A 27,856-nucleotide genomic window follows, 5' to 3' on the forward strand; every position below is an offset into this window, starting at 1 on the left:
CCACGGCCGGGCCTTTGCTTGGGGTGGGCGGAGCGCTCCGTGCGCGGAACGCTGGGGCCGCGCCGCGGGAGGTGTCCGGAGCGCTCCGCCGCGGGCCTCGGGGCGGGGCTGGCGGCCGCACGCGCCGTGGCCGGGGCAAGATGGCGGCGCGCAGCGGGCTGGAGGCCGCGCTGAGGGTGGCGGGCGCTGCCGCCGCGCGGCCCGAGCAGTTCCTGAGGTACCGCCGGCGGCCTCCGCGCAGCGGGAGGGGAGGAGGGCAGGGGGCCTCTTGCCGGCCGGCCACCGGCGCCGCGGAGCCCTCCTGCGGGCGGTGTGGGCGGCAGGCCTGCCTGCCCTCGGGAGCTGGGAAAGCGGGGTCTGCGTGCGTTCCGGCTGCGCTGTGGGGCCGGTGACCAGGGCACAACTGGAGGGAACACCCAAGCGTGAATGCTGAGGAAGATAATTGTTTAGGTATCTCGAATGTGTGAGTGTAGTGAAGCTGAAAGGCTTAAAAATTGTAACGCTTCTGCTTCTAGGAACGTTCGGTAGCAGTACTGAAGCACGTGGAAAGTTAGGCAAATGTTGTAATTATTAAAAGGTGCTAGGAAGGTGCTACGCTGTAGCACCAAAATAACTAAGCAGATAGAAAGCTACAGTGTGACCATGCGGTTACCTTAGTAGAAGCTGTGAATGAATGAAAGCTAGCCAACTCTGAAAAAAAGAAATAACTGTTGTGCTTTTTAAAGCTTTAACTTTTTTCTCCTCCTAGTGTACAAGATGGGCTGGCTGCTGAGTTCAGAGCGTTAACAAAGACTCTATACGATTTAAATAAAGCTCTGGGAAGCAATATAGTTCGTGGGAGTCCTCTAAAAGAGCTGGTGATAGAAAATTTTGATGAAGAACAGATTTGGCAACAACTAGAGCTCCAGAATAATGCAATTCTTGATTTCTTCAAGAAATCCATTGCAAGGGATGCCAATGATAAAGATCTTTGCCTTGTCTCAGACCAGGAAGATGATGGCTCTGATGCAGAGGCTAGCAGTGATAATGAATTGGAAGACATAATGGAAGCAGAAACTGAACAGGAGAATGTTTCTACAAAACAAGAAACTAAAGCTAAAGAAAAGCAAAGTAAACCCAAAGAAACCATAACGCAGAAATACAGCGATGAGGATTCTGATGTTGACTTTGATATTGATGCACTAGAAGAACAAACTAAAATAGCAAAGGAAACAACGCTGAAAAAAAAAGGAAGGAAATCTGTAGTGGATGACAAGTTTTTCAAGCTGGCTGAGATGGAAGCTTTTTTAGAACACGCAGAGAAGGAAAATAGGGAGAGGGAGGAGGAGGAGGAAGACGATATCAATTACTTTGAAGACATCATCTCGGATGATGAGGAAGAGGAACCTGAAGAAACCAAAGTCAAAGTAAGAAGATCAGTAAACTAACTATCTGAATTCGTTTTTCGTTAAATCAAGATCTGATATCTGTTAGGTTTACTATAAATTGTTGACCTCACAGGAGAAACTGCCAAGTTAAAATGATTGGAAAACTAATGATTGCTGTTAATATTTGATGTTAAGTATCTGGTAGCAAAATGCACCAGTGCACAAGTACATACTGTCTTCCTATTCCAGTCTCTGTTTAGATGGATTTCAGGTTTCTGCATGAATTAAGGACTTGGTAGTCATGTTGTAAGAAATAGGTGACCTTGCAGAATATGTGACCCAGCTTAACAAGAAAGCTGTGTTGCTCAACATTGATGTCTCATGATTAGGGATCACTAAAGTGACTGATGCAGAGCAACGGAGGCTTGGCAACTTCTTTTTCCAGGGACAGGGCTTTGTAACTCAAATTTCACAAGTTGCTGAGTACTTGTTTCAAAAATTAATCTTTTCTTATTTAAAGTTGCCAGAGATTCTTGCTTGCAAGAACTGTGCCCAGGGTATAAGGAAGCATGTACACATACCAGTGAATAATCAGAAAAATTCATTGCTCTCTGACTTTAGTACATGTTGAAGTTAGAAATGAATTTAAGTGGCAGAATGTCTTGAGTACTTGTAAGAGAGGTTAATTTTACAGAGATGCTCTGCCCTAGGTTAATGCTTCAGTAAACTGAAGTACTATTACACAAGTCATGCTATTCCCCAGATGTTAGCCTTTCAGAGGCAGGCTGCTCTTAGACTTCTGTCATCCTAACCGCTTTTTTGGTTTTTGTTTTCCCTGTCACCTTCTTAGTCAATTAAAAGTTCTAGAGACCTGACGTACAAAGACTTCTTTGATCCTGTTGATGACAATGATGACTTAGTAGCTAATGGTGTTGAAGATGATCAGGAAGAGGAAGTAGACAGTGCTATTGAAAAGGAGAATGAAGAAAGCATGTCTGAGTAAGTATTGGCATTATTTGCAGTTAAATGTGTTTATAATTTTACACTGAAGAGTGGCACTGTTCAAATAGAAAATAAATTGTGAATTCCAGGTTCACTTGAGTCACGGTTTGTCATTTTCTGTTATCTGTTGTATGTTCATGGATTGCATTGTTATCTTAGTCAAAAAGTAGTTTATTTACTTCCCTTCTTAGTGTTGTTTCTTGGGATTTATTTCAGTAAATGATTTAATAGCCATAACTTCAGCTTTTGAAGGTTATTTTTTGATGTATAGAAGTTTCCATAGTGTCTTTGCCTTTAGGCTTCAATGAAAGTCTATTGCAGTTCTTAACTATGGGTTAGTTGTAACAGGTAAAGTTGTAATGGCTGAAATATCTTCATGCACAAATGTTAGTGGCTTTTTAACCTTTACTTCATTTTAAATTGTATTTTAATTTTACAGGGTGGAGGATATTAATGAGATGATGGAAAATGTGAGAGGTAAAAAGGCCTCTTCAAAAGTTACTTTTAGATTGCCAGACGACAGTGAAACTGAAGATGGTACTGACATGCAATTAGAGAAGAGCATTGATCCTGGTGAAATAAAGTCATCTTTTGAAAAGAGACAGGCAAAGGTAATTGTTTTATCATTTTGCTAATACTTTTAAACAGTGACCAATGTTTTTTAATAATTGTGTACATGGCATACGTGAAAGGACTTCTTAAACTTAATAAAAATAAAGTAGTTTATCAGATGTGTGTATGCAATTACGTATCTTCACATTATATGAGGAGGATTTGGAAGTACCTGAAATGGCTATGGATTTCTTGCCTTGAGTTTACTTGTGAACTGTTTTAAACTTCTTAGGAAATTGTTTTTTTTTTTTTCAGATGAGTGAAAAAATAAAAAGTTTAGAAGAAGAGTTGTTAGAAGAGAAACCTTGGCAGCTTAAAGGAGAAGTGACTGGACAAAAGCGACCGGAAAATAGCCTTTTGGAGGAAACAATACTCTTTGATCATGCAGTCCGAATGGGTAAGTATTGAGGGAGGGCTTTCTTGAGAGTATATTCCCGTACCAAGTTGGATTGTCTTGCCTGTGAGCATGATGACAACACCCATGACTTGAGGATAGGGTAACAAAAGCACTAGTTAAACTTCTCAGCACGTCTTTGAGGCTGTGCGTTTTCATTGTGGAAATTACAGGAAGCTATAGTCTTCTTGGTTCAATTTTAACTTACCTGCAAGTTCATTAGTTCAGTAGCAGTTTTAGTCACTTAAAAGCCATATGTAACATCATTCTCTTTCCCATTTTCATCTCTCTCTAAGGTAGTGGAAGAAAACATTATTTGCTTGACTTCATCAATCTCTAGTTCAAGAAAAATTTTCAACTACTACATATTTGTTGAGGCTTTACTTTATTTTTCTTTTTTTTTTCTTTCTTTTTGATTCCTTGGAGCAAAAAGCGTTTCTTGCTGGAGAAACGTTAATCTTTTCTTCTTCTTTTCAGCTCCTGTGATCACAGAAGAAACTACTTTTCAGCTTGAAGATATCATTAAACAGAGAATATTGGATGAGGTTAATATCTTGCTTGTTCTTCTCCATTTTGTTCATTGACTTTATTCACAGGGCACATTCTAAGAATGTTTAAGCTCTTAACATATGAGATACAAGGTTTTCTTGATTGTTTTCTGCAACTAGCTGTTTCATTTTGTCTTAATGAATGGGGCTTTAGATTCATAATTTTTTTTTAAGTGTGTGTTATAAGCTAGGTTTTGATGTTCTTCAAACTAAAGATTATTTACAGATAAAACTATAAGGAGTTCCTCTGGAATATAATGCCAGTCTCACTTTTTTTCTGTTATCCTAGTTGCGTAGTTCTTTATGCATTCTAAATACTAACCAAAGCTCAAATGTGTGCTTTATTTTTCTTAAAAGCCACTGATAAAAGATTTGTATCCCACAATTTGTTGAGGCTTACTGTTTGCTAAATAAATAAATAAATAAAATTACATATTGGAAGAGTATTTAAGGAAATTACACGTTTGTAATTGATTATACTATTTTTGCCCTGATTCACTGAAAATAAGCACAGAAGCTTGAGCTATGCGTCTTCTATTACTTCTTCAAATTAAAGTGTGAACTTCCTGAGTTCCTGGGGAAGCCACACGCATTAGTTAGTTAACATGTCAGATAAGTAATGTTCTTTATGTTCTAATGTTTACAGCTTATTTGCTGTAACAACTAACACATATTAGTCTGTAGTTGTATTTGGTTGTTAATTTATGACTTTCTCAGGCATGGGACGATGTAGAACCGAAAGAAAAACCAAAAGAGGATGCCTTTGAATACAAGAAGCGTATCACTTTGGACCATGAAAAAAGTAAACTGAGTCTTGCTGAGATCTATGAGCAAGAATACTTGAAACTTCACCAGGTAACACAAACAATGCCTTTCCTATTGCTTTGAAGTTTGTATCACATAAGCATATATATTAACTTGTATGCTACTAACTGCTTTAAGCTTTATGGAAGTACTTCAGACTTCTCTTGAGTGTTCATGTGCCATGTGGAATGGCTCTGAATTGCATACTGTGTTACCAGTCTTGCTAAAGTGAAATTGCTTTATGAGTGGTGTTGCACTAACATTACATTATTAATGCAGCAAAAAACTGAAGAGGAAGAAAATCCTGAACACAAAGAAATTCAGGAAATGATGGATTTGCTCTTCCTGCAACTGGATGCGCTTTGTAATTTCCACTTCACACCCAAACCAGTAAGTAGTTCAGTTTCAAAGTTACTCTTTTTCTTTATTTTCTTTGAAACTGGAGACTTTCAATTTCCCTAGTATATTTTGAGTAAACATTGAGCTTGTACTTTTTTGTATTAAATGCGCTATAACTGCCTCTTAAATATAACTAGATATTTAATGTGTTCAGTTACATGTAAATTCCATTCCTTTGAGATGGTGTACTTAGTCCTGAATATTTCTTTATTTCTAGCCTGTGCCAGAAGTGAAAATAGTTTCAAACCTGCCAGCTATCACTATGGAAGAAGTAGCACCTGTTGCTGTTAGTGATGCTGCTCTCTTAGCACCAGAGGAGATCAAGGTAAAAAGACAAACAAAAACCAAAACCCAACCAAATAACACACAAACAAACAGAAAAAGTGAGGATCTATATTCATAACAGAAGGGTGTACTGGATGCCAGATCAGTGGGAGAATTCTGCTCCCCCATCCACTCAAGGTTACTTACCTCATGAACCTCCTTGCCTAGCATTTTAAAAACTCTTAAATAGCTGGAAGGAGTGGAAAGAGTTTATAAGACCATGCTAGGTCATGATACTAACTTACGGATGGTTTTTATTCTTGACTTGTGATGGTAATTGTTTTTGCCAATATATAGCTGGGTGGAAGGGGAAGTTAAACAGCAATAGACTGTCAATTGTACAAACACTACTAACCAGCTTCTGACCGTTTTCAGTCTATGCCTTAACGTGTCAGACACCTGAAATAATGGAAACACTAAGACAACCTTGAATACTCTAAAGTGAGTTTTCTTCTGCATGCTTATATTTTTTTCTTTTTAGGAAAAGAACAAAGCTGGTGATGTAAAAACAGATGCAGAAAAGACTTCCACAGACAAAAAACGAGAGCGAAGAAAGAAGAAGCTTCGTAAACGTATAAAGCTAAGGGAAAAAGAGAAACGTCAAAAGCTTCTTGAAAAGACAAAACCGGAGCAAGGCATAAAACTCAGCAAAAAAGCTGCTGCAGCAAAATTGAAAAAGCTTACAAAAGAAGGCAAAGCAACTCTGCTCAAGGTAATGCTGTCTCGAGTAGTCGTGTATAACTTAATTTTCTTTAGCTGATGAGCTCTAAAATCCCAGGGGTAGATAATGTTTAACACAGTTAGAGGAAAGGATTTGCTTCTCTCCTATCCCTCTAGGCATAACTACACTTCCTACCATCCCCTCAGAAATTCTTGTACCAAGTAGTGTATCTGCTTGCCTACACAAACCTTGATACCTTATTTATGTTTGAGTAAATATAAAAGGTAAATACAACTTCTGGAAAGGAAGAGGTAGGAAGTAGACATGGAAAGGATGTACTTTTTTTTTTCCTCCCCCTTTTTTTTCCTTGCATTCTTTTGAGCTGTAATTTTGGAAGTACTGGTCTAATCTGTGCATGGAACTGAATGCAAAGTAGTGTTGAACGTCTTTTTTTACTCCTGATTTTGCTGATTACCCTGTGAATGTGATGTCAGGAGAGCAGCCCGAAAAAACATAGCTCTGAGTTGTGCTCTGTAGTGACCTCCTTTTTATAATGCATATTCATGTAGATGTTATTACTTGAATTATAATGAATAAATCATGCCTAATTGGTTGTTGGAACCTTCAAAAGCTTATTCAGGGTGAGATATACTAAATGAGAATATTAATTTTGGATGTGTAGATAATCTTTAGATAAGGAAAAACATGAACTGTATGATACAATTACTTTGTGTCATAGTACACTCACAAAACAAATGATTGTTTGTGTTAGGTACTACTTTTTTATTTCAAAGTTCAGAAGGTGACGTTCCTGCAAATACTAGAAGTATATTCAGTCTCTTATTTCCTGTGTTTGGACTGTCCCACTTGACTAAATGGGACTGACTACTTGCATGCAGAACTGAAGATGAGGTTTCTACTTAGGTCTCTGTAAGCTTTGAGTAACTGAACTTACTTCAAACTATAATGTGCCTATTGGCTTTTTTTACGTTTTGTGGAGCTTTCTTTATAATCCCATCAGATTGATCTTGTGCTTTGCATGCTATAAAAAAGTAAATTTATATTCCACCTGTGATGCCTTATAAATTAATTTTTTTAAATGTCTGAAATTCTGGTGTATTGGAAATAAATAGGAAAATAACTTCATTACTTCTAAACCACTTCTGTTTACCTTTTCAAAAGAAAAACAAAATACAAAATGTAAGCTCAGTAATTGTAGCTTAATATGCAGTTCTAGTTGTAGCTCACATGCCTTAGTTCCCTACTATGCCAAATCAGAATTAGAAAGGAAGCATAATCTTTAGCCAGAATGGCATAAGAATCTGCTAAAAAGAGATGACTCTCTGAAAATTAATTAGTATTTTACATATGATATTTGATTTTTAAAAGAAATGATAAATAATACAGTGGTACTGTCTATATGTTTCTTGGTGTTATAACAAATATTGGTTCCATTGACAGGATGAAGGAAAAGACAAGGCCTTGAAATCATCCCAAGCCTTCTTTTCTCAGTTACAAGATCAAGTGAAAATGCAAGTCAAAGATGCAAACAAATTAAAGAAGAAACAAAAGAAGCAGAAAGAAGTCTCTGTCCATAAACTTAAATTGTAATTTAAGTTTTAATACATGCTCTGTCTTGTATATATTAAAATGTTTCTATTTTAATGCTGCATTGGAATAAATGCTGGGTTTTATACATCATTAAAATGTTCTGTGAACCTCTATGGTGATATACAGGTGTTATTCCCTATTTTATTTTTTTTCTTCCTACTGTTGAACTCCTTGATTGTCTAATTCTAAAAAGATCATTTTTTTGACATAGGGCATGTATATAAAGCAATGTGTGATGTGGCTGTATGTTCTTCAAACTATAGCCCATAGCTTCTTTATGTAGTTGTTTATATAGCACAGGAGTATGCGTTTACTAAAACTTAAATTTCCAAATCCTAGTGTAAGGATACAGTTTAATACACTTATGTTCTAAGATTACAAACTTAAACCCTCTTATTTGGGATGTAAAGAGATTTCATGAACAGCTTGACTATAACTTCAGTCAGCCTTGGAAGGATAACATCCCTTTAAAAACAGAGCAAAGAAGTGATTAATATTTCCTAAATTAGCGTTGGTATACATCTTTGATAGACATCTACTTTATTTAATGTATTTTCTTGCCTTTTTTAACATTGCATCGGCTGTGTCACGGTGGGACTCCTCCTGGAACAGCTTCCTCAGCAGGGAAAAGCTGAGGGCTGTAACGCAGGGAGCGCAGAGCAACCTGTAAGCCAGCAGTAACTCAGTAAGCAGGAGCTGTTTAACTTAAAGCTTTATTCTCAGGGTAGAAGTACTTAAGTATATGCCCCCCTTTGGTGACTGAACAGAGCTGTGAAAGCTTTAAATTACCCCGTTAGAGGTCTGCCTTTACCACCCCCTTCGTGCTTGGACGGGGCCGCTGGGCGTGACGCCGCGCTCCGCGCTCGGCTCCCCAGGCCTGCTGCCGCCATCGGCGCTGCGCTGCGCGGCCTGCATGGGGCGGCCCCGGGCCCTAGCGCCCGCCTCCCTCAGCTCCCCGCCCGCGGAGCGGCGGGGGTGGCTCGGCGACGGTGCCGGTACGTGAGGGAAGCCGGGGGGAGCGGATGGGGGGCTGGGGGCGGCGGGGCCGTGCCCGCAGCGCAGAGCAGGCCCGGGAGACGCGGCGGCGGGGTCCGTGCCTCGGCGCCGTGAGGAGAAGGGCCCGGGCGGGCGGCGGCGGTCTGACACGCGTGGGCACCGCGTGGCGCCTGTGAGGGGAGCTCAGCACCGGGAGTACCGGGCCTATGGGTAGCTGAGGGACCGGGAAGCGTGAGCTGACTGGGCTACCGGCTTGCGTTCAGGTTTTTTCCCTTTACCTTTCATCTTCATTGCATTTGGTATCTTAGAAAATCTTTCGTTCAACTTTTTGTTTATTTTTCTCTTAAAGGGATGTCAGAGGATTGCAGATGGATAATGCAAAGCCGAGAGAAGTCTCTTTTTCCTTTTAAGTACTGCAGGATAAGGAAGTATGACCTGACTGAAGTTGCACGTGCCATGTAAATGCTCTGAAGTTCCATAATGTCAGAAGCTAGGTCTTCAGAAAGTAAAAGATCCCGAGTAAGTTTGTCACTGAGTAAAAAGAAGAAAAAAAAAGAAACAGCAAAGAAAGTGGAAATTAAAGGAACACCATCTCTACATTCAGAATCCTCCTCTATTACTTCATTTTTTAACAATGTTCCCCCTGCAAAAATTACCTGTCCCATGTGTGGGCAAATGGTACCAAGATACGGAATAAATGAGCACATGGATGCCATGTGTCCAAGCAGCCATGGTGAGCTGGGTGGTGTTGATTCAACACTGAGCTCTGGAAAGAGTGAAGGTCCTCTGGGTGCAAATGTGGACAATAATTCCAGCCCGTACTTCTCAAAAAACCTCTCAAATCTAAGACCAAGTCCTTCCAAAAGCAGTTCATTGAAAACAGAAGGGAGTGCGGCACAACATATTAGCCCTTATTTTAGCAACAGTAGTTCGGACTGTAGAGTTCACAGTGAACCAGGGGATCAAACAGTTAAAATTGTCTCTTTGGGAAGCTTGTCATCTAAACTGTCCAGAAGACGTTGCGTCCAGGGAGGAAAACAGGTAGTATATAAAGAGATCGACTCGTCACCTCCAGCTGTTCACAATATGTGCAAAAGTGCTGCAACACTGGATGATGCTGATGCTGAGATTTTTTCTGGGCATAGTTCTCAGAAAGAAAATGAGCTTGCTCAGGGAGAGCATGAGGAACAAAATCCTTCAAAAAAGGAATCTGAATTTCAAGAAGAAATAAACAAATGTAGTAGGGAAGACCTTGTGGATGTTGTTCAGGTATCACTACCAGCTGTTAACGGCAAGAGATTACCATTTGGTACAAGGAACACCAAAACAGAAAGTAGATCTGAAGGTGTGATGCTTAATCCTGATAATTTTGAAACACATTTAGCCATTTATACTTCAGCAGAGCCGATCAGTAGTTTGGAGGTAAAGACTCAGCTTCACGCTCAACTTATTCCGTCTTCCGAAATGGAAGTGAACTGTGGTACACAAAATTGCTTTGAAAAGGGTGATGTACAGGTACTTCCTGTGGAAGTTCATGAACACTTTAAGGATGACATTAATCATAATTTTTCAGAAACTGTGCAAAAGGTGGAGTTTCAAAATTCCATTGGTGACATTTTAGACAAAATAAATGAGGTTATCTCTGTTCCCAACACTCCTGGTCAACCATATTACCTCCAGAATTTTTTAGTGGTCTTGCGAGCAGTCTTGGAGAATGAAGATGATGTGAGACTATTTGATGATCAAGATATGAACATTATTACTAAGTTCTGCCAATTATCAGGTACCCTTCTATTTTTACATTCTCATGCTGTCTCTTGTAGAGAGAACTTATATAGTTTTAAGTGAAGAGTACTATACCAGTGGGCAGTTCAGCTTGTTAAACTGCTTCATGGAAGAAACTCCTTTTTCTCAGGAGGTGTATCCCTCCAGTAGCTTCTTGTAGGTAAATTTTCCTAATGCTGCTTTAAGGGAAAGTAATAATAAATAGTAGAGATTGCATGAAATAAGGAGAGAATTAAAAATATACGAATGTGGTTATTTCTGTAGCTTAACTAGAAAAATAAATTTTTTTTAGAATCTCAAATCAACTTGCTTCTGTGTTTAAACATCAATACACAAAAAAAGACCATCAGTTAATACCAAGATTTTAATGGTTAATACATATGGAAATTCTGCATAATGGGGTTATAAAAAGGCCTGTGCTATACACATAGATCTCAAAATAATAGTTCTGAAACTATTCTGAAACCTAAGTTCTAAACTTAGGCATTTTCTGCAGTGATCACAAGTAAAGTCTTACAGATTATATTGTACTAATTACATGCACTAACACTAAATACAAAAACTAATGCTAATACAAGTTATGAGTCTATCGTAAGTAAGACGAGATTGTAACATAGGTCTGTATTTGTCAGGGGGCAGCTGCTCTGCAAGGGAAGATGAGCCAGCAGCCTGAGCGGGCAGCGGGGCAGGCAAGGTGCCGTGTCCACTCCTCACCTGGGGGCGCAGACCCACGCTGCTGAGTGGGACCGGTGTCAGTAACCCCAGCCAGCCTGTGCTGCAGCGGTGGCGGGACTTGGGGCCAGCCCACAACTGCAGGGCAGGCACATGGTCAAGCCAGGAAGCGAAGCCAGTGAGGTGCCTGCTGGATGCCGGCACACCAGTGCATGGCTCAGGCAAGAGCCCAGGCCAACAGCCTGAGCAGCAGCACAGCTCCGAGTGGATGGGGACGCCCTGGTCATGCTTCCCACAGCCCTTCCCTGCAGTCTGCCTGGTAGAGCCATTTGGTGTACTCAGAGCCACAAGAATATTATTTAGCCTTCTCCACCTAAATGCATATACAGTGACATAAAGCTTGATAATACATTGCTTATGTTAGGGTAGTTAAAATCGGCGTATGTAAAGAAAGAACGGAGTAAAAGCAACAAAAGTTTTTATTGGCTCATTTACATTCAAAGGAGATCTGGGAATAAGCTTGCAGTTAGGTAGCTAGTGGATGTGGGCTTTAGCTACTTCAACCAATATTAGAAGAAAAAATCAGGATACAGCTTTCTTATTTCTACACCCCCTTCTCTTGATCAGTACTTGTACACTTGTTTCTCTTTCAATGAGTTTAGGGTTCCTCTCTCACAGGAGTTCAGAATACAGAAAAAAAAGTTATTGCAGAGTAGAGCTGACAAATCCATGTCTGCACTGACTGCTACAGTCACAAATAAAACACTCTCTCTTTGCAGGGTAGGAAAAACAATGATTCAGCTACGAGACGTGGTCGTATAGTATTAAGTCAATAGATAATGATTTCTGGACAAGTGATGGATGTCTTTACCTTCAAGAAATCTTGGACAGAATACTTTAAAAGTTCAGGTAGATAAGATATCTATTCCACATTAGTAGTTTCTACCTAGGCAAGTATTGCCTCTCAGTTATAACTAGAAAAAGTACACATACATGCTTAATGCTATAAATTAAATAGCTTGAGCATAGGTATTCTCCAGTATTTCATTATTTTCTGATAAAAGTCTGCAATTCTTCCATGAGTTATGTATTAAGAAAGGAATGATATTTTTAAAAGAATTAAATTGGAAGTAGTCCTTCCCTCCTGCCTAGTTTTCTCAAAAGTGGGTGAGCAGCAAAAAGTGGATGGAGAGCATTGCCAATCACCAAACGGATAAATAAATTAGAAGTTAATGAGAGGTGAGATAGTTATTCAGAAGGGTGGTGAATGTAGTAAGAATAGCTAGGCAAATTTCAGCTAAGATTTAATAAGTTATTATTTGGTCAAATTGCAGCATTGTTAGTATTTTAAAAGTGTTTTTTAAAGTTACTTTAAGTGATGTCTTCCCTGACAAAAATCAAATCAATAGGAGTTTTATTCTTGTCTTCAATAAATATATTATTAAAATTAGGTTTTTATATCTTTGGTAAAAATAAGAATCCAAAGACTACTACACTGAGAAGTGTTCTGTGATTCTGAAATCACCAAACTACAGCTTCTTTTGTTTCCTCAGCATCAAATGGTTGCTTATTGCTCAAGTATTAAAGAAAGCAAAAAGACCTATTTAAAGTCACACTATGCAGAGTTATAAATAAAATAAAGTTGTCATTTCCTAGAAAATATTTCTTAAAGGGTGTGTCCAAAGAAAATTTCAGCAATGTTTGTTACCTACAAAATCCATGGTAATAGTTTCTATTACCTACAGAACTTAAGGATTCTAATGAGCAATGATTACTTTGAAAGGTAGGTTCTGTTGTTTTACCAAGTCTGTCTATAGAACACAGGCAGATTTAAAATGTGTTTTACAGGATATCTGCATCACAGTAATTTTTGTAGGTAAGGTAGTGAGTATGCATAGTACCGTGTTTTAGAATTTAATGTTTTTGTTTTCTTTCATTGTTTTAAATAAAATTTGCAGTTGGTGGGCAAAAGTTATATGTGAGACTTTTTCAACGCAAGCTGAACTGGTTAAAAGTGAACAAAATAGAGTATGGAGAGATAAGTTTGGATTTGTCACCAATAATTGAAGAACTGGTTGAAGCCAGATTTCTGCAGACAGGTATGGCCAGCATTAATAAGTATTAAAAGTATTATAAATAAAACATATTGGGGCATGTTAGCATTTAATGTACTACGTGCTTGTCTGTACATTGAGAAGAGAATTAGAGGAGCAGAATAACTCCAGGCTTTGGGTCGATGAGTCCTGTGTTATGTTACGTTAATAACAGAAGCAGTTGGAGCAAAGTATGTTACAGGGAGAAGAGAATAAATGTCAGTGCCACTGATGCACCAGTCAGCCTTACTTGCCCTCATCAGCCCCATCTCAGACCGTGACCTGTGAGCTGTCTTGCCAGGTGAACCTGTCTTCAGCTCTGTCCCTGGCATGGTTTGGGAGACGGACCTCCAACCAACGCTGCCAGTTGTTTCCAGTCTTGCCTCTGGCCATGTACTGTGGATGGGTCTCAGACCTAAACTGTAGGCTTGTCTCTAGGTCTGTCTCATCTCTTAAATGGACCCTGGACCTGATTCACCATCTTGCCTTTTCTAGGGCTGCCAGTAGGCTCTGTTATCAGGACTTTTGATCTGCCTGTTCTCTTTGTTTACAGTGGGACTGCACCAGGGATGGTGAAGACACTGCCTGTGCTGTGCTCACCTGTGACTCCTGGCTCATTTACCCCTGTGGAGCAGCCCCTACTCATGCTGCTCCCTGGCAGTACATTCTTTTTGCCTTGGGAAGTTTCAGTCATCAGGAAGAGAGAAGTTTTTCTTGAGCAGCTGTTCTTGTAACTCAGCAAAATTTCTTTGTATTTGCTTTTTCTTTGAAGCTACAAAGGGATTACTTCTTATTCCATTCCTTCAGACTGGACCTTTGAAGATAATGAATTTCAAGCTGGACCAGCTAGCATCAATAATATACTTGGAAGAATCTGAATCATTAGATTAGTACTAGGTTATATGAATGTACTATACTTTGAACTGTCGATTGAATGTGTATGTGTAGCACATAATGAATGTATGTGGATTATTTTACTTCTAGAATCTGAACTGGAAGACCTGTGTGAAGGGCTGGATTTGCTTTCAGCCCCTGAGCTAAAAACATTAGCAAAGATCTTTCACTTGCCAAACCCGAACAGTCAGAAACAGCAACTTGTGGATGATTTCCAGAGATTGGCAAAACAACGTTCAGTCTTCAGCAGGAGTCAGGCTGGTATTGGGACAGTGATTTTAAAAAGGTACCTCTTAAGCTGTTTAAATCTATAGTTACGTTTTGCAGGTGAATGTAAGTTATGCTTTGAAAGACTCAACATGCCTTTAGAAGAGAGGAATGCATTTAGTAAATTAAAGTATAAAAAGTTGCTTAGCCATATAAACTTCGGGAACGTACTGCTCTTTTCTGTAGTTGACAGCTGAAATATTAGTTGCCCCCTAAGATCAGAGAATATCTTGTTCAAATCTTTGCTGCTCTGTGGAGAAGTAGCAAAAAGCTTGTCTTGTATGAAAGGGCTTGATGAAGTCCCAAAACCTAGGATTCCAAACTGTGATCTGTAAATATTGCCTTACCAGCTAACTACATCTTGTTTCATGTTGGTCCTGCCTGGCATAGCAACAGGAGTGGTTGCACCCAAAGGGCAGTTAGTTCCAATTTATTCTGCTTGTGGATGGTCCTTACACTTTTTGTTAGTTAATGCGATCCTTTGGCTTTTCACGATAGATTATGTGCATTATGTGGTTTCTCAAACTGCTTCTTTCAGGGAAAATCTGATAGAGTGGCTGGGCATTGGAATAGGCTCCCCAGGGAAGTGATCATACCACCAAGCCTGCCGAAATTCAGGAAGTGTTTGGACACAGCCGTCAGACCTATAGTGTGATTTTTAGGTGGTCCTGTGTGGAGCCAGGCGTTGGACTTGATGATCCGTGTGGGTCCCTTCCAACTTGGGATGTTCTATGACTCTATGAAAATTAAGTTTATGCAGCAAATGGTGTGAAAATGAAAAAATTCTCATACTTCATTCATGATATTTGAATTTTATAACTGATGGGAAAAACTAATTGTATAATCATTTTATTTATCCTTACAGGGCGAAGGATCTAGCTGGAAGATCTGTCAGGATCTGTAAAGGCCCTCGGGCTGTCTTTTCTCGAATCCTGCTGCTATTTTCACTTTCTGAGTCAGTAGAGGATGAAGAAGCTGGTAGTGCTGGTCAAAGTCAGCTCTCCACAGTCCTTATGGTAAACATGGGGCGTATGGTATTCCCCAGTTACACTGTAAATAGGAAAATACAAATCTTCCAGGACAGAGAAGATCTTATCAGGTACGGGAAGCTTTGGCAGTTTGGAAATCTATTTTCTTCTAGAAAAGCTTTACTGCAGTACTTGTATAGGCAAATAAGATATTCATCATATAGAACTACAGATGTGAATAGGTAGAAGTGCACTTTTGCAGTGATTTAAGATGCAGTGTTGTGTCCAAGTAAGATTTGTAACTCACAATGGCTTCTATTTTGAACTAAAATAGCATATTCATTTGTTTGATGGTATCTGCTGATGAAAGTTGCTTCTTACATCGCTGTGATTATTAGAATGGAACCTAACAAAACCAAAAATATGTTCTCCAGTTTATAAGTACTTTTAAATGTAATATATCCTGCTAGTATAAACTTTGCTGATCCTACAAGATTAAGAATAAAGTTGGCTGCACAGTTCTATGTCTTTGGAGACTGGAAGGGAGTTTTTAGAAAGTACTGTATGGAGGAATTGATTTCTTTTAACTATAAATGCTTCTTGATCCTAAAGCAGTGATAATGTATTTTTCCTGTAGGTATGCAACTGCTGCTCATCTGTCAAATGATATAGCCACTGCAGTGGTAAATGGGAACTTAGAAGAAGCTAATCATCTCTATACGTGTGCGAAAGAAACGTGGAATGAACTGAAAAATCACCCCTCTTTGAGGTAGTAAACTGGAAATGAGCACAGTGTTCATAAGTGACTACTAAGTGCATTGTCTTACTTTTGGTACTGTTCCTTTTGAGAGAGGCTTATAGACTTGTGATATTATTCAAGCCTGATAAATTTAGAAACTTTAAGGTTCTTGAAAACTTTGAACTTCCTGGTTGTTTGTTTAGCTTTTAAGTGGTATCTGTGAAAAAGCCTTTTTTCTAAAGCCTTGGGAATGAATTGGTAGGCATGGATAAAGCACTAAAACACTTCTGTTCTACATGCCAATGCAGGAGAACAAGAGCCTTATTTTTCCCTCATCATAGTTTGTTTTTATGGCTTTTAGACAAATAGCAATCAGCAGAATTTAAAATTCACTGTGAACAAAAGAATGTTGCAAAGGTTATGGGAAAACATAGTGGGTTATTCATCTATTGAAAATTCCAATTGTGTGTCATTCAGGAAACACCACTGAAGATCTGAGAACTGAAGTAATGTGTACAGTTTTTGAAGTGTCCTTCACTGTTTTTTGTGTTAATTATTTTGTTCTCTGGTTTAATGATGCACTGAAAGTTAAAGTGTTAAGTTTGACATTATATTCATTGTCATGGCAACTGATCTAAAGTAATGTTCATGGAGGGTTGCATGGAGTTTATTAGGAAGAACTTCTTTACTGAAAGGGTTGTTAGGCATTGGAATGGACTGCCCAGGGAAGTGGTTGAGTCGCCATCCCTGGAGGTCTTTAAAAGACGTTTAGATGTAGTCCTTAGTGATATGGTTTAGTGGAGGTCTTGTTAGTGTTAGGACAGAGGTTGGACTAGATGATCTTGGAGGTCTCTTCCAACCTAGACGATTCTGTGATTCTGTGATTCTATGATTCTGTGAGTTCTAGTCCATTTCACAGTGAAGGCAGTGGAAAAACCTATTTAAATTTCAGTAATTTTTTGAAACATAGAGGTGCCTACCCCAAAGGCATTAATCTTTTAGGGCAGGAAATGCTTGTTCCAGCCTTTTCCTTCTGTTCAGCTGAGTTTCTGAAGTTTGACTTATGAGAACAAGTTAGCAGTAAGGAAAAACGATGTAGTAATTTACTGCTTTGCATCTGATGCAGAACCTAATTCTTTTCTTGAAAACCAGTATCCTGAATATCTTCTTTCAACAAATTTCTTGAAACCAAATAATGTTGCACAAATGCAGCTTACAATTGCTACCTCAGCTATATGGTTATCTTTGGGTTCTTGACTTGCAGAACCCAATCCATATATAAGGCATTGCATGTTTTAAATGCTTTGATTCTAAGTATTCTTAGTAAGAGAATTTTTAAGAATTTAAATTGCCATCATTAAATGAATCTCCTGAGCTGCTCTTACCTTTCAGCTATCACAGAGTTCTACCTGAGTACCTGCGACGTTTCACAGTTGGCTGGGTATATACAAGAATACTTTCTCAAGGTGTTGAAATTTTGCAGAGACTTCACATGTACAAGGTAAGGTGAGGTGGTAAGGTGAACAGGAAAACATTTTTAATGTAGCTTTATGTATCATTTTTATTTCTGACCTGGCTGGAAAATGGTGATGTTTGCCATGACTTGCTACAGTTCTCTTAACAGATTACTTTTAAGTACAAAGTGTCTTTTTTTTTTCTGTATGTTTTAGGTTATAAAGGAAACCCCATTTTTTTAGATTGTGTTGATTTATGCTTATGCTTTGGCATGTGTAATATGCCATAATATTGTTAACGAGACTCTATCATTATTTGAAGGTATCTTTGTTTCACAAGTTTGGTTTTTGCCTTTAAAAGTGAAAATCTTGGAAGAAAAGTCCTTTGTGAAATCTCCTGCCTCTTTAACTGAGGAGCTAAGATCTCCAAAGTCCTCTGACTTTTATGTTAGATAAAGACATATTATTCTGAGAAAGACTGCCTCTGCAGAAAAGGAACAAGTAAAAATCAGGCCTTTTTCATATACAACAAGGAAGACAAAAATATTTTATTTTTACAGCTAGGCTTTAAGCTTACATAAAAATATCTCTTTTTATCTTAGAGTTCCTAAGATATACACAGACAACTGAATACTTATGGTGCTGGAGTAAAAATGGGGTTTGAATTGTGCAAAGTTTTTACAGTACCGGCAATTAGAAGGGAAAATTATAGGCAATTTATATAATGGAACTTAAACTTTGTTTTCTAACTCAGTTAATAAAAATACATCCCTGTCGCTACAGGAAGCGGTGAAGGAGCTGCAGACTCTTTTGTCTCAGGGTGTGTATTGTACTGACAGCAGAGGGCGATGGTGGGACCGTCTCGCTCTGAATTTACATCAGCACTTGAAAAACACTAAGAAGGTATCTATCATCACAATTGCATGCTGTGTGGCTGGAAACACTGCAGGCATTGTCTGAAAACATTTTTTTAAATACATATTATTTCATGAAAAGAACATCTAGGTAGGCTCTTCTAAAAATGCATATGTTGGTAGAAATCCCAAGGTCGGGGAACCACTTTCTCCTAAGAAATATAATAATTTCTGCATATTGAGTGTACCTTCGTCCTTGGTTGACCAACTTTTTTGTGTTGTGTAGAAGAGGCTTGAGGGATTGTATAGAGTTACCAATCAGCAGCATCCTCTTCTGTTCTTCCTTATAAATATGCCTGATATCTGAGAAGCAGAGAAGTTATGTGCAGTAAATGCTTATGCTTCTGAACCCAAGTCATGAAAAGGCCATATCTGGAATAAAGAAACAAAACAGGAGGTGGTAGTTGTATCAGCTGTTTGAGGATCTGTAAATACAGGAAGATTATGTCCATTTTTCTTGTCCGTTACACACAAAGCAGAAATAATGTTAGTGACTGAAAATGAAACTGTAGGACAATTTATGTCACAGCAAAGTGGGACAGGGAGACTGAAAATCAACTTTTATCTAATAATTAAAGAAAGCCAATATAATTAAACACACCTAAGAGATATGACTAATTTGGCAGTGAAAAATTGAGGTGAAAAAAAAATGATTTAAGTCAAGGAACAGTACCAGTTGTAGAGTTACTTAAAATTAGCTGAGAATAACTTTTTTTTTCTTGCTGTTGCTTACTTGCCTCAGCAAGGCTATTGAGAATTGGGATTAAATGCTTGTACTTTCTGTTGTATTTAATTCTGTAACTCTGTTAATAGGAAATAATACCATAGGCTGTCTGTTGTCTGCAGTGTCTCTTCTGCATCTTGTAGCTTGACATCAGGCTATTTCTAGATTTTGAATTGGAAGTTGTACAAAGGAAGAGTCTCAGTCATTTATAAATTAGGACAAAATGCCTTTCCAAGTCACAGAAAGACAGTACGTCACAACTGTAATTTGAATTATTATTTTTTTAATTCTAGAATTAGCCCTGGATCTTCTTCAGTGCAGTCGTGCGTCGGTCTAAACGTTGCTCTGCATGTGCATTCTTGTACAAATGATCTAGTCCTTCTGTTTCCATTTAAGTATTAAGAAACAGGCTTAAAAGTATTAAGCTTATTTACCTTAGAGCTAACTTTTTTCTAGTCACTTATGTAGATTTTACACTCAGTCTTATATTGATCAGTATGAATGGATAGTAATTCCTTTTTAATGTACCAGTGCAATCAAAATTTTAATCCAGAAGACTTCCAATGCAAAATAATAGCTAGAACTTCATTACACATATAAGAAAGGCAGCCCTGTTTATGTGCTGGCTTTTTGCATTCACATTTTTGTGCTCCTTAAATCAATCAGTCCTGGTAAGAATAGAAAGATTTGTATAGGTCGTTCTAAATTACTGCTCATTATCTTGATCTTTGCTAGGCCATTGACTGCATTAGAAATGGACTGGCAGACCCATTTGTACGTACTGGGCATCGTCTCTCTCTCTACCAGCGGGCCCTTCGCATCAGAGACTCACCAAGCTGCAGGCAGTTCAGATGCCTGTTGCATGATCTGCCAGTCATAACTGTGGAGGATGTGACTCATGTAAGTAAAGATGCCGGGAGCTTCTGAGATATACAATCTCATGAAGTCTTTATCATTTTGACAAGAAGAAGTAATCTGGGAAACTGTCAGTATGTGCTATTCACCAAACTCTGGCTTACTTCTGCTCTAGGAAAGTGAAGACAAATGTGTTTCTAAAACAAAAACCTCATGTACAAACTCCTTTTGTGCAAATCTGTTTATATCTAAACCCCATTAATTAGTACCAGTAACACCCTCAGAACTTTTCTGTCAGAAGAGCCTGAGCAAGTCTGTGCATTGCCTCTGATGTCTTCAGGCATTCTGTGTGTAAGAAAAAGTAGTAGGATGATGTGAGCATTAGACTAATGGCACAAGAAAAAGCAAGGGTTTCTTTTACAGTCTTTCGGAGTTACGCACTCTAAATATACCCTATGAAACTATGCAATACTTGCATCATATTGGAATGCCTTTTTTTTAAAAAAAAACAACAAACATTCTTTTCCCTACTACAAAAGATTTGTATGTGGGCAAAGTCAGAGCAGAGCCTTGTTCTCCCTCAGCCCTGTCACTGCATACCTCCCTACAGCCCTTCTTTTTTCAGGCCAGAATCTGTCTCTTCAGTTGTCTGTATTCTTTCATCTTGGTCTCGTATATGGAAATACTAACATTCCATTCTGCTCAGCATTTTTATGACATTTTTTTTTTTTTCTGAAAAATTTGCCAGTTTGGAAAAGCTGATTTGCCATTGAGAAATTAATCTTTTAACAGGATGGTTTCAAGGGAATTGCCAGCTAAATTTTACTCACTTGATTTTTGGAAGCAGTCAGGTTTTGGTTTAAGAAAACTGAAAAGAAGATCTGTATTTTTAGGAGGGCTTTGGATATCTAGGCTAAAGTTTTTTTTAAATGAGATACTAGGAAGTAACTAGTTGTTTTAATATGTTCAGGTTACAATCAAAGGAAAGATGTGTCCTCAAATGGGACTGGGAAAATCTGTGTTTCTAATGGAGGATGTTGGTGACGAAGAAAGAGGCGAAGACTTCAGTGTATCCACAGTCATGTGCTCAGTTGAGGAGCTTGCCTTAACTCATTACAGGCAGAATGGTTTTGATCAGGGTAACGTTAACTTTTTTTTTTATAAAGTAAGATAACTATTGGAGTAAAGAGCCAATTTACTAAGCAGTTTAGTTAATTAAATAGACCAGTTTTCAGTCTGATTCTATTTCCTTTTGCAAAATCCTCTAATATGTATTTTCCAGCTGACCTTCTTCCTGGCCTTTAATTGCTGCCTTCATGTACGAAAGGCAGTTTTGAAATGTATTAAGAAAAAAAAGTGTTTCTTCTTTCACTCCTTAGAAAAATGCTTATTTTGGCTTTCTTACCAGTGAACAGCTATATATTTGTTAGGGGCAAAATGCTAGCACTGACCTTCAAGAGAGTGTCATTAAGGAAGATACATACTTTACAGGAAAGGTAAATAGATGTCCAGTGATTTTTGGTACTAGATGAACATGAGAACAGTATGTACCATAGCAAGACACTCAACAACTGCTTTTGAAAATGCTTGTTCATATATATGAACATAATGAAACATTTTTTTACTCAGCATATATATATATACATGTTCATATAAATGACATCTAAAATTATATATGTTGTATGTATACATATATGACAAGATATACATATGTAGGTATATTCACAGTATGCATTTAAATGATACATATATTATACATAATATATAATAACACAAATGTTGCACTATACAACATATATATATATGATAAATATAATATCACATAATATATATTATATACTAAATACTATAATACATTCTATTTTACCATACTGCGGTATTAATATTATACTAAAAAAGATATTACTTAACACATAATATGTGTGATATATAATATGTGTTAACTAATTTATACAATGTATATGTAGAACACATATTTTATAGATATATAATAAATGGTAAAATAGTATAGAGTTTATAAAATATTAATTCATACACATACAGAAATTATATATAATAAATATGTAAAAATGTAGTTATATATAAAAATTATTTAAGTAGTCTATTATTACATCATACTGTGCTATATTACGTATTATATACCTTATACTTATTAATAGATGTCATTATATAACGTAATATAAAATAAATTTAAATTTATTTTTATGTATTCAAATATTCAAACACAAGCATATGTGTACACACACACACACAGTTGGCCTTTAGATGTGATTGGAGCTGGCTGGAGTTCATTGCTGCTCATATGGTGCTGTGATTTAGATTGGTGACCAGAACAGTGTTGATGATGATACGCAAATATTTTAGCTATTGCTTAATAGTGCTAACACAGTCTAAAAGGTCATTACTTGGAGATGGCAGGGCACTAGTCTGCTGGTGGTACCTGATTGCTTTTGCATCATGTTTGTTTTTTGTTTTCCCTGTCACACAAAGTTGTCTTTTTCTCTGCCCATGAGGTTTTTTTCTTTTTTTTTTTTTTCCCAACTCACTTTCGCCCTTCAATTCTGTCCCCCTTCCTGCTATCCTGTATATATCTACAAGCCAGGGCCAACCCATATACATACATTTTTATATATAAGTGATCATAGACTCATTTAGGTTGGAGAAAAATGCTTAAGATTGAGCCCAACCATTACATAACACTACCAAGCCCACCACTGAACCGTGTCCATAAGTGCCACACCCACACATCTCTTAAGGACCTCCAGGGATGGGGACTCCACCACTTCCCTGGGCAGCCTGTTCAGTGCCTAACCACCACCCTTTCCACAAAATTCTTCCTGATAGCCAACCTAAACCTCCCCTGGTGCACCTTGTGGCCATTTCCTCACATCCTAACACTTGTCGCATGAGAAAGATGGGCTGCAGCCTCCTTTCAGGTAGTTGTACAGTAATGAGGCCTTGCCTCAACCTCCTGTTCTCCACACCAAGCAGCCCCAGTTCCCGTGGCTGCTCCTCATAAATCCTGCCTTCTAGTCCCTCACCAGCTTCGTTGCTCTTCTCTGAATGCATTCCAGCAACTCAGTATCTTTCATGTATTGAGAGGCCCAAAACTGAATGCAGTACTTGAGGTGTGGTCTCACCAGTGCCACATACAAGGGGACAATCACTTCAATTCCCTAGTCCTCCTGGCCACACTATTTTTGATGCAAGCCAGGATGTCACTGGCCTTCCCAGCCACACCACGGGCTCATGTTCATCTGGCTGTCGACCAGCACCCCCAGGTCCTTTTCTGCCAGGCAGGTTTCCAGCCACTCTTCCCTAGACCTATCCTGCTGCATGGGGTTCCTATAAAAAGTGTATTAAAAGATTGTTAACGTTAGAAAAGTAAGCCTTGTTATAACAGGGCATGGTAATTTAATCTTATCCTGTAAATGAAGGCAACTAGCCTGGAATGGAAGACATTAGCAAACCATTTGAATAATAAAACATATTTATAACTTTTTGCTGCAATGTTAATATATACTAACTTCAGCTGCGTATAAACCAGACGTAGCATGTTCCTCGTTTGGATCATGCTGATTTAATAGCTCTTCATATGCAGTTGCTGTAGAAATTAACGATGTTTCCATTTTTATGACTGAAATATTTGTATTTGCTCTTAAGGTATTCATGGCGAAGGGTCAACATTTATTACACTGTATGGTATTCTAATGTGGGACATTGTTTACATGGATGACATACCTGATGTCTTCAGAAATTCCTATCAGGTACTTTTAAAAGTTTTTTTTAGTTAATTTCTTTACCCATATTGCTCTAGGATTTGTAGCTGTGTTAACAATCTTATTCCGGATTGGATTCACATTTTATTCTGAGGGACTTTTCGGAAAGGTTTTGGCATTGCTTATTTTATGCTGTTACATGGGACTTGTTGCTAAAGGGCTCCTCAGTAACTAACCACCATGTAAGACTGGGTCGACTGTCAGGTAGGTTAGGATTCATCTGGTTAAATGCAGATGTCCGATATCTGAACTCACTGCTTGAAGGGTCATTTAAGTGTAGGAATACTGCTATTCCATAGTATATAGTTCACATCATAGTTCATATCATTTGAAGCTGACACACTCTGTTAAAAAGAGCCAATTTCTTTTCGGTAGCCTTTAAAGGGAAATCACATTGTAAAGCTCAAGTTTGTTCACACCCCACCCCCATCCACTCAGCCCAAACATGTTCATGTTTTGGGCTAACCCTTTTTTTTTTTTTTAATAAACAAAGAAGCAAACAACAATACACCCTCCAGCATCAGCTCTGTCATGAAGCTTAATGATTACCGGTGAATTTGTGGCTTTTATATAGACACTTTACAGACTACAAATTACAGATACAAACACTTTTAATAATTCCAACTAGAAAACTTGATCATGTAGTGACATTTGCTAAGCAAACTCTAAAGAGCTATAATCTCAGATGTTGTAGGGCTGTAAAAAGTCCAACATTTTTCTTCTTCTTTCTTCTACCTTAATCATTGCTTCTAATTGGAACCCTATCCAAGAGGTAGAACAGCTGGTGTGGTCCTCCTCCCTAAGCAGATGTATTATTTGTACTGTATGACGTTACAGATTGATATCAGTATAAGTTACCTTAGGCATGCAGGGGTTTCTTTATTATTATTGCTTTTTATTTTCTTTTTAAAAAAAAAAAAAAAAAAACACCTTGCATGTGCTCTTGAGCTTGCTTGTTACAAGCACCTTTGTAGCTCATTTGCTTATTAGTTGTTGTTGTTAGCTAGATTTTACTTATTAACACAGAGCAAAGCTATCGCAAGCCTTAGGCATGAAAGCTGAAGGCTCACACAGACAGTCCTACGCTGCAGTTCTCGGAATTAGCTGTGGCAGCAATTTGTGTAAGGAGGTCTGAAATTTGATATTCTCTAAGTGCTCTGCATCTGAGCTTGAAAAGCTAGAACGGCACTCATCTACTTGCCTGCTATTTTTACCCATGTTCAAAATCAAATAATAGCTTTAAGGACTTTTTATACTGTGATGGGTTCAGAGATTTCCGTAAGTCTCTTTGCTTTTAGGAGGCTTGATTAATATTCCCCAGTTTTACCACTGCTTTGTTCCCCCTGCCCCTATACTGTTTCACTGTAGCTGAGCAGTCTTGATCCTGATAACAAATTCTAACTCTAGTATTACTGCTTGGCGCATTAGAGAGCACTATTTTGTTTTCTGCTAATTAAAGAAACCTCTGACCAGAGTTCAAAAAAACCAGCATGGGCTAAGATGTGGCCAGCGTTTGCTGCACTGACATCAATTGTTAAAATATATGCAGCTCTTTTCCTGTTTAATAGGGGCTTATGTAATGGATATGTTTACATTCAGTTGTCTCAGTCTGAGTGACTTGGTAGCTCAGATGAAGAAAATTACATAGTAGGGCATTGTCATTCTTGGAATCGCTGCTTTGCCAGCAGGTCCTCAGAGCTGTATTTACCTTGTCATACAGACATTCCCCCTGGATTTATACACTGACAGCTTCTATGAGAACAGGAGGGATGTCATTGAGGCCAGACTCCAGCAGCTTCATGCATCTTCCTCAGAGACTCTGGCAAAGTTGATTGCTGACATCTGGACTACTCAGGAGGGAAAAGCAGCAGCACTGGTTAGCTGGGGACGTTTTGTTTCCCTCCAGCAAGTTCAGGTAAATAACTGCTGTCCAGAGCAGGTGCGCCGCTTCATCAGGCTCACTGTTAACTCACACACAAGATCATGGTGTGCTCACAGTTTGTGCTGAGGCACTGAGTCAAGACTGACTGGGAGGGAGGAATTGCATGGGGACTTCAGCACACTTCTCGCTAATCCCATGTGCTGTTACCCTTTTCTGATATGGCCACTTCTCCTGCAACAGTAGTTGGGAACACAGAGGGAAAATTGCTGCAGATAACATCTAAATTGCTCATTACTTGTGACTAAATAAGACACTGAGACTGGCCATAGAATATTCTTATGAGGATTGAGAAATGCCTGTACAAGAAATTAAAAAGGTCAACTGCCTAAATTTCTCTTCCAGAGCCTTGTCTCTTGCCTTGGAGGAATGTTTCTGAGTGGTGTTTTTAGACGACTTTCCAAAGATCTGCGCCATTGCAGAGGGGGACTGCCTGACCTGGTTGTGTGGAGTACTCACAGTAATCACTTTAAGGTATTGTGTGCAGCTAATAGTGGTTGATTGCTTTTCTGTTATTTTATCACTTATTTTGGTGTGGCCGTAATGGGTGTAAGAACCAGCAAGAGGTGACTAGGTATTGTTATAGAATAGATCTTTTTGGTTAAATTTACTGTAAGGCAATTGTTTATCAAGCACTCAAGCAGCCATACAGATTCAGACTATTGTTGGAAAGGAGTGCTAAAGTCACCGCTTACTTACACAAAAACTTGAATATATGAACTAACTACAGAACTCTCTCTACTACAAAAATTGACTAAACAGTCATGGTTTGTGTCTTGCATCATAGTGAAATAGTTGCTAGAAGACTATTGCACATATCAGCTGTTGCAGAATCTTGTTATGCATTTATAAACCACAGCCGAACAGCAGAAATCAGTTCACTAAAACAGCTGATGTAATGTATTTTCAGTTGCTGTCAGTATAAGCTGGCACTGTGTTACTAGACGTGAATGACAGATAGGGTTGTAGATGATCGGGCTTTGAATATGTGGTCTCTTCATTCACCAGTTCCTCTGGCTGTGTTTTGGTGGGTGATTACTACATAAAATTTCATTCTTACAGTTATGGACCTGGGTTAATCATTTAGTGCCCACTGGTCATATGTCATATAAATCTGTATTACTTATGTTCCCAATAACAGCCATAAAGTAATTCTTCCATTAGTCTGTTGGAATGAATGATTTTTCAGTTCCTCCACATAAGACACACTGTTAATCAATCATTTCTTTGTAGCTGGTGGAAGTGAAAGGTCCCAATGATCGCCTGTCCCACAAGCAGATAATCTGGCTGAGTGAACTGAAGAAGCTGGGCGCTACAGTAGAAGTTTGTCATGTGCAAGCAGTTGGAGCTAAGAGTAAACGCCTCAGTTGACAAGAGATGTCTTGCTCACATGGGTAACTTGGGTGTTTTAAAGGAAATGGCACAACACACACACTATTGGCTGCTGCTTATTTAAAATATTGTCTTCTAAACTCTGGCTTCTTGGAGCACAAAACATTCTAAATAGTTTGAAAAAACTTCATGATTTAATGTATGTCACTTGTGTTCAGAAGAACATAGCCTCTCTCTTTTATACACAATTCATAATTTAATCTGTGGAAAGTAATCTTTGCCCAGTGAAGACAAACAGCTGCAGTCACATTTGTACCAATGAGAACACTCTCTACAATAAAAAATGTGGGGCATCAAGGTCTGATCGTTTCCATGTTGTCTTGGTAGCCTGAGTTCATTCATTATGTTGTGCAGGCTTCATGCGCACCTTCTCTCCAGGATGTCAGGACCAGCATGGGTCTCCCATTGTCCCTACTTTGTATTCTGTATTTCAATTTCTCTTTTTAATATAAAAAATATGGTCAAAATGATGGCATAGAATAAGGTATAGATTTTTTTTAAATGTTATTTTAATTTGCTGCTATAACTGAAAGGACAGCTTGCTTAATCGTTCCTTGTGCCTCACAGATGTGTTATCTGCAATGTGTTATCTGCAAAAAGGGGAAGTGTTTCTGGTAGTAGATAGGAGTTGTTATGTGCCAAACTTGCAGCACTCATTTGCAC

The 27,856-nt window shown here is 38.5% G+C and overlaps 2 protein-coding genes across 2 annotated transcripts; both read left to right on the forward strand.

The window, feature by feature from the left end:
- Window positions 1-92: 92 nt before the first annotated feature.
- MPHOSPH10 (M-phase phosphoprotein 10) lies at window positions 93-9,254 on the forward strand. The gene is made up of 12 exons (XM_040569884.1): window positions 93-217; window positions 749-1,406; window positions 2,218-2,366; window positions 2,809-2,980; window positions 3,237-3,378; window positions 3,853-3,920; window positions 4,641-4,778; window positions 5,007-5,117; window positions 5,344-5,451; window positions 5,932-6,162; window positions 7,573-8,717; window positions 9,068-9,254. The coding sequence occupies exons 1-11, from the start codon at window positions 141-143 to the stop codon at window positions 7,720-7,722; spliced, it is 2,004 nt and encodes a 667-aa protein (XP_040425818.1). The 5' UTR covers window positions 93-140; the 3' UTR covers window positions 7,723-8,717; window positions 9,068-9,254.
- Window positions 8,698-27,486, forward strand: FAN1 (FANCD2 and FANCI associated nuclease 1). Its single transcript, XM_040569861.1, has 14 exons — window positions 8,698-8,717; window positions 9,068-10,501; window positions 13,134-13,274; window positions 14,253-14,448; window positions 15,295-15,528; window positions 16,035-16,166; window positions 17,529-17,637; window positions 18,374-18,493; window positions 19,964-20,128; window positions 21,054-21,222; window positions 23,747-23,850; window positions 25,583-25,777; window positions 26,147-26,275; window positions 27,035-27,486. The coding sequence occupies exons 2-14, from the start codon at window positions 9,199-9,201 to the stop codon at window positions 27,170-27,172; spliced, it is 3,135 nt and encodes a 1,044-aa protein (XP_040425795.1). The 5' UTR covers window positions 8,698-8,717; window positions 9,068-9,198; the 3' UTR covers window positions 27,173-27,486.
- The last annotated feature ends 370 nt before the right edge of the window (window positions 27,487-27,856 follow it).

This window comes from Cygnus olor, chromosome 11, assembly GCF_009769625.2.
Source record: "Cygnus olor isolate bCygOlo1 chromosome 11, bCygOlo1.pri.v2, whole genome shotgun sequence".
Taxonomy (NCBI): Eukaryota; Metazoa; Chordata; class Aves; order Anseriformes; family Anatidae; genus Cygnus; species Cygnus olor.